Source organism: Aedes albopictus, chromosome 2 (assembly GCF_035046485.1).
Source record: "Aedes albopictus strain Foshan chromosome 2, AalbF5, whole genome shotgun sequence".
NCBI lineage: Eukaryota > Metazoa > Arthropoda > Insecta > Diptera > Culicidae > Aedes > Aedes albopictus.
The window spans coordinates 219,098,534-219,105,990 of NC_085137.1; the positions used below are offsets into that span (position 1 = coordinate 219,098,534).

General features: G+C 36.5%; 1 protein-coding gene across 2 annotated transcripts; it reads left to right on the plus strand.

Moving 5' to 3' along the window:
* The first annotated feature begins 3,676 nt into the window (after nucleotides 1–3,676).
* On the plus strand, nucleotides 3,677–6,982 carry LOC109420312 (uncharacterized). 2 transcript variants are annotated; one of them, XM_062851155.1, is made up of 5 exons: nucleotides 3,677–4,245; nucleotides 4,546–4,908; nucleotides 5,069–5,197; nucleotides 5,556–5,914; nucleotides 6,114–6,982. In XM_062851155.1, exons 1-5 carry the CDS (start codon nucleotides 3,903–3,905, stop codon nucleotides 6,600–6,602), a joined length of 1,683 nt encoding a protein of 560 aa, XP_062707139.1. In that variant the 5' UTR covers nucleotides 3,677–3,902; the 3' UTR covers nucleotides 6,603–6,982. The 2 variants fall into 2 exon arrangements, with proteins under 2 accessions (XP_062707139.1, XP_062707138.1); XM_062851154.1 differs by having other exon boundaries at nucleotides 3,678–4,245; nucleotides 5,066–5,197.
* The last annotated feature ends 475 nt before the right edge of the window (nucleotides 6,983–7,457 follow it).

Below are 7,457 nucleotides of genomic sequence, written 5' to 3' on the forward strand. Positions count from 1 at the left end.
AAGTTAGTTTATGCGATTTTGAGTGGATATTCTTACGAGTTTGTGTGACACTTATTGCGATTCTGAATATACAATCTTGCGAGTTTATCTGTTATTTTAAACGACGTTCTCTGTATATTCTTACGAGTTTTTGTTGCATTTTATACGATTTAAAATAAACCCGTAATTTTAATGAAAAATATAAAAATAACCAATTTTAAACAATTATTTTCGAATTCGTTAAGAGGAAACAAACCATCATCGTTTAGCAAAAACTCAAAAGCAGTTTTTTCGCTGAAATCTCAACCAATGTTGATAAAATTTTATCACTGCATTCTGGTCACCATCTGGATAACAGTGAAATAATTTTCAATGACGGTTTTGTGACTTAGAGGAAGAAAACTGCTTTTGAATAATTGATGATTGCTGATGACTGAATGATGGTTATTTGAGCCTTAATATTGACGTAGTTTTTGTTCATTTTTTTAATTTAAATTGATTAATGCTGTCTTTGTTCATCGATGCACTTGGTCCTCCATCTGGAAACGATCCTCGGCCACTTTGATCACTAACCGGCATGCATTGCTCTCCTATATATGTTAGGGTATAAAAAGAGTGATTTATTGCGAAGACCTTTTTCTACCATCGCATAAGTGTACAGATTACATCACTTTAGAGGAATTCCACGGAGTCATGTCAGTCGATCCTGAGTGACCATTTCAAAAATATCTGAAACTTTGCACAGTTTTTCAATTTCATCTAAATCGTCATTTTTCGATATCAAACCTTCATATTCACTCACGACTAACTTTTCAGAAGGGTGTATGCTAAAACAGCTCAAAAATATTCTAAAAGCTGTACAGCAAAAACGGATTTTTCGATTGTTATGAATTTTTTAGCAAAGTTAGATAACTAAATGATGATTCCTTAGAAAATACACACTGTAAAAAATTTATTTTTTTACTTAAAAAAAATATGATTTTTGTCACAAAAACTCAAATATCTCAAAACCCTATCTTTTTACCAACGTTAATTTTTTAGGGGAAATGGCCCTTTATATCAGCTATCTACCATAAAATTTTGGTGATGGTAAACTGATAAACAAAAAAGTTATGACATTTCAAACATTTCACAATTTTTACATTTAGTAACAAAAAAAATTTTTTTCTGTGTAAATTATTTTGAGAATTATTTTTTGATGCTGATTTTATTGTAAAGGCTACCGCCTGAATTAAACAAGTTGTTTTCATGATACTTTTATTTGATTATTCATAATTTCTATAGTATCTATTTGAAACTTAGACGCGATCCAGTGTTTTGATCAAAAATATTGAGAGTGTCATACTTTTTATTGTACGTGACTGGTGAAAAAATCCCTTGATAGTGTTGAAAAGCTGTTGATTATAAGAAAAATGGAATTAAACTTATTTTTAAGACAAAAGCTGTATAATAAAAGTTTTATATACGCGTATACGTCTAGTTTATCTTCAAAAAAATACCTCTTAGAGAACAGACTTTATGATCGGAAGAATGCGAGTAACTTCAACAACAACAAATGCATGAGAGTTACCTACCACGTGAAAATCCATCGCCCAGTTCACACTACCCCCACCTGGTGGAAATGTTTCACGAAATACTGCGATGTGCAATATCGTCATCAGAAGGCGCTAGTGTGAAACGTCAAACGCAAAGAAAAATGATGGGCACTCTTCTGGTCATGAAAGCCACAACCAAGATTCAAAATGATCGTTAAAGGCGTGGTCAATGAAAATTTCGTCAGTGTTACGTTTGTTTGTCTGTATACATACCATGACAATGCTCACGAAAAAGCAAAAAAAAAAAAATACTACCGCTATGGATATTAAATAGTAATTTTTTTCTTCAGCCAAGCAAACAACACCAAACTAGTCAGTTAAAACTAATAAGTGATTTTGTTTATTATAATCTAACGAACAACATGAACAGTCGCTTTCTCAAAGGTCTTCAACTCAACTCTCTCTTGTAGACCGTTTGATGAAAAAAAATGATCAAAGGAGTTACGAAATCTCACCGAAAGCACCATAGATAATCTGAAAGAGACTGGTTATGCCCAAATTGAATCCAAATTTACGCATTTGCACGTCCTGCCGTCTAGACTTTGACAAACGAGCCATCTGTATATCATCGGTAAAGCAGGGCGTAGGAAGTTCGAAAACGACAACAACTGAGAAATTGCCAGAAGTGCTAAGTGCAGAGAGTCATGTCACCGTACCATCAGCGACATCAGTTTAAACAATTAATCACGCCCCTTTTCAAAAATGCTTTGATATATACTTCAACATCTATACCCATTTCAATATTTTTAACGTTGCAAAACACGCTTTCAACATGCATTTTGAAGAAGAGGGAAAACACTTGTCCTCAAATGTAACAGCAAATAATGAATAAACGACTAATGCGCGGAGGGCGTGATAAAATCGGAACATTACTGTACATATAATATACATAATACATAATAAAAACAGCTTGTTTTACTCACGCAAGGCCATTAACAATAAAATCAGCATCAAACTGCGATTTCCGGCCGAAATAAAGGCAGGAACAAATCTCATTTTCTTCTTTTGTCACAGCGCTCGTTGACTCGTTAAGGGGGAGGATGATAAATAATAAATGTATTCGATGGAAAAATATCCAAACAATTAGGCAACATAGATAAACTCATCGGATTTATTAAGAAAGTTTCTGTGGAACTCGAATTACACCTTAAATTTGTTGATTTTCTTGAACATTTTATTTGTGCCCCCCTCAAAATGTTGAATTCCGACCAAAATTTTCCGAGGGGGCGGTGACATAAGAGAAAATCGAAATTTGTATTAGCCTAATTTACACTAAAAAAAATTATTACTAAATGTGAAAATTGTGAAATGTTTGAATTGTCATAACTTTTTTGTTTATTAGTTTATCATCACCAAATTTTTATGGTAGATTGCTAATACAATGGACCGTTTTCCCTAAAAAAATTGCGTTGGTAAAAAGATAGGGTTTTGAAATATTTGAGTTTTTGTGACAAAAATGATATTTTTTAATGTTAAAAAAGATTTTTTTTCACAGTGTATATTTTCTTAGGAATCACCATTTAGTTATCTAACTTTGCTGAACAATAAAATCAGCATCAAACTGCGATTTCTGACCGAAATAATTTACACAGAAAAAAATATTTACCAAATGTGAAAATTGTGAAATGTTTGAAATGTTATAACTTTTTTGTTTATTAGTTTACCATCACCAAATTTTTATGGTAGATTGCTAATACAATGGACCGTCTTCCCTAAAAAAATTGCGTTGGTAAAAAGATAGGGTTTTGAGATATTTGAGTTTTTGTGACAAAAATGATATTTTTAATGTTAAAAAAGATGTTTTTTTCACAGTGTATATTTTTATAGGAATCACCATTTAGTTATCTAACTTTGCTGAAAAATTCATAGCAATCGAACGAACCATTTTGGCTGTACAAATTTTTGAATATTATTGAACCATTTTCACATACACCCTTTCGAAAAGTTAGTCGTGATTCAAAATAAAAATTTGATATCGAAAAATGGCGATTTAGATGGAACTGAAAAACTGTGCAAAGTTTCAGTTCAATAGAAAATCATGAATTAAAAAATTTTCTTAATTTTGATGCTGTTGCTTGGAATCGCTCTTTATAGAACATCATATTGCGAAGTAATTTGCCACTTTATGCGACTTGGTCGATGTTTACATTCGCGCCCATCGTCAGCTGTCAGTGTTGTTCGCGTTTGAATGCTTGATCATAAACAAAGGCACTTAGTTCCGCTAAAATCATTTGCAAAACTACTGAAAGCAAGTAAAACCTCGATACAAGGTACGTGCTAAGTATAAAACTTAATAATATAATGCTCAAGAATCAATTTCATTTATAGATGTTCACGGTGGCTCAGTTTTTCGAGAAACAACAGTTGCGCGTACTCGCTGTTCCGGCTTCATGGGTACGTGACGGCTATTTGTTGTGGCCAAAACTCTCTTCCAATGAAAAGCTGGATAAACTTCGTACCGAAGGAGGAGTGGAGTTTCACGGTGCCACGAAGAAAATACCAGTTATTTCGAGCCGAAAGTTCAAAAGTTTGCAGGCAGCAGAAGCCGCCGCAGATGATCTGCTCAAGCAGGAGGTGTCGGACATAGAAGCGAAGCGGAAATTGCTCAAGCACCGTAAAGTTGTGTCTGAAAAGCCTCGTCCACTTAAAGACTATAACAAGATCATTAAAGGTAAGCTCGTAGTGGTGATCATTTTTTCGCGTAGCATCAGAAAACGACGTATCTGCATTTTGTAAACAAACAACTTGCCGCAGTAGGACCTGTTTGAACCCACCCGCACATAAACAGTGGAAATCAAATCTGTTAGTTGTATTGGCATGTGTGGGTGGGTACAGATGTGCACTACAGCGACACAAACATGCTTAGCATAAAGTGTCTCGAGGGCGAATTAACACATTAGCAGATAGGCCGTTTTCAGAGCGAGAAAGCTGTGAGCTGTAGTGAGTTAACTTTTGTTATCAATCATTATAGAAATTGCATCATCAAAGGTGCCCACGCATGGCAATGATCAAACAGCAGGACCATCTGGATGGGTACAGCCACCGGTACAAGAAATCACCAGAACAACGGAATCAAGTCAACCACAAGCATTAGTATTTCCGAGAAACTCGCATGGAACTGATGACCGAAATACGCAACACCACTCACTTCAGGATCAATCAGCCGAAAATCGGGAGGAGGAATCGAAACCACTAAACATCACCATATCGCGCCCATTGCAAACGTTCGGAACTCCGATGAACGTGCTCAGTTCCCCTCGTGATCCATCTAACATTGTGGTCACATATCAACCACAACCTCTTCAAACGACAAACGAGGCTGTTCATCATGCAGGTAAATAGTCTTCATGTACTTGCTCTAAACAGGTTGACCTCCAGCCCATGAAAATCAATCAGAAACGTAGCCTAATAGGGTGCTTTTTTCGTTTCATAACGATAACAGCATGAATATGTTCCTACCAACTAATTGTATTATCCTATTTTCTTTTTAGCAGACATCTCCTCAAATGCAATGTTGGCACTACCACAGGATCAGCAGCAAATCCAATCGCTATTGGTGGGTGACGAAAACATTTACTACATCAATTCCTCGACAGACAATTCTAGAATTGTTGGAACTTCTGGTAAGTGACCGTCGAAACACTCCAAAGCATATCTTTTATTTCGATGATGCAGCATTTCCTCCATTATTGCAGTACAAGTATAGATGGACAAGACGGTTTATAAAATATTTAACTTTTCCTAGCACACTACCAGTTCGGCTTCCTTATAGGGTAGATTATTTTCTATTACAATACTATTCATTCAATTCAACCATAAAATTATATCTTTCAACCGCGCACTGGTGGAGGAAATGCTGTACTACGGTAGTATGGAAACGCATGGTACCTCATTAGGCTCTTGGCACCATTGAATTGTGAGCTTTTCGCTGCATCGTGTATTTCAAACGTTTTGATATTAATAAGATTTTAATTATTTTAGGTAATCCATCTAATATGTTCCGCGAACTGAAGGTTGCAATATCAACATTGAAGTCTGAGGTATCAACGCTAGGAACTTCAGTGACTTCATTGAAGACCGATGTGCAAGGAATGCGAGATGAAATGGTTCAAATGAAGAGAGCTATTGTTGAGGCAGTCAACCAATCCGCCCGGCAGGCAGTAGAAGACTGTCTGGGAGAAAACTTTCCACGTTTCGCAGCCATGCTAGACATGAACCGAAATCACCAACCTGCATCTGAGGAAGATAAGTCGGTTGAAAATCATAGACTTGTGGACGATGAGGATGATTTAACCGAATTCAACAAGATGTTGGCCAGGAAAGAACTGTTCGATGAATATGTGAGTTTATATTTATTCTGGCGACCAACTAAAAAGTTTTAACAGATTATGTATTTTTTCACACTGAAACACGAGAACTAAAAGACGCAAGCATTATTCAATTTGAATGGTTTATATGTTATCGTTTTTAACAGAGATTGTTTAAAATTGTAACTTTGCTCGAATATACTAATGATATCATATTCTAATATTGTTGCAGGTCAAATATTTTACCAAAATTATTCCTCCGGCGACATACTCGGGAAAAGGCGATGCTGCGTGCTACATTATTGTAGACTGTCTGTTCACTCGAGGATTTTGGAACCATTTCACGTGGACGGGTATCAACAGAGGCAACAAGTCAAAACGAGGGTTTCGAGAGTTTGCCAACGTATTGGGACTGCTTCTGGCCATTGTTAGTATTGGTGATCCATCGTACAATTCCAAGATGTTGGAGCTATTCTGCAAGAACAGACTGTTCCGATACTCCAAGGCTAGAGCAACCAATAAGATGCTTCGACAATCAACATGCCGCACAAAGGCAAAACGGGATGCTGCAGTTGCTCAAGATCCAAGTGATGACCATGTTGACGATCTATCTGATGACGATGATTTTGTTGATGAACCGGAGGTTAATATCACAACCGAATCGGATCACGATGATTCGGATTTTGATCCAGACGGTGATGATGACATGACATCTGCTTAAAATTTCGACGACTGCGGACGGGTTCTGTGAGCAGGTGCTTCGAGACGTTCGGATTTATATAGTTCTGATTAGAACTTTCAATCAATCAAACAGAGAAAGCTATTTTTATTACGTTGTTGTTATTACTCTTTGAACTGAACAAAAATGACAATAAAGTTCATTTGAACCGTTTTCTTTTTTGGTTTTTGAGACATCTCACAAACTGTTCTGTTATAACGTGTGAATGAGAGGTATGAATACTATTTCCTTCCTACATCTAATAGCAACAAGTTTGCACATTATACAGTTTGTATCATACGTGTTCTCCTCTTTCGAAAAGATACGGGTTCCTTCATTTGTAGCATAAATATGAATAAAAGAGGACTTGAAGGGTTTATCGAAAAAATGCCGGCTGTTCGGGCTCTAAAGAAGTTGATCATCAATATTAATTTCTATTCCCGATCAGCCTAGATAGCCGTGTAGTGGCGGTAGCAGTTACCTCAACTGGCTAAGAATATCACTACGGATTGCCTAATCCGGTGGTAAAAGTCCACCAAACAAGCGATCCCTAATTCATGGTGTTAAGCGTACCGTGCCTAGGAATGAATGGTTAGGGGGGTCTAATAAAAACTTAACCGTGAACGGAGCCTGTGGAGTACCAGGGCACCCTCCACAGTATGTTGCCCTTACTGTGTTAAACGGAGCAATGACGCAGTGGACCTTATTTGTCTCCGGGATAATCGGCCACTTTTCTTACGTCTCAATTCCGAGGTTTAATAAAAGTGGGTAAATGAAATTATTTTATGGCGGGAATTAAGTTCATACAGGTAAACCTTCATCACGCAAAAGGTGCTTCTGCTGTGTTGAGTCGAAGGT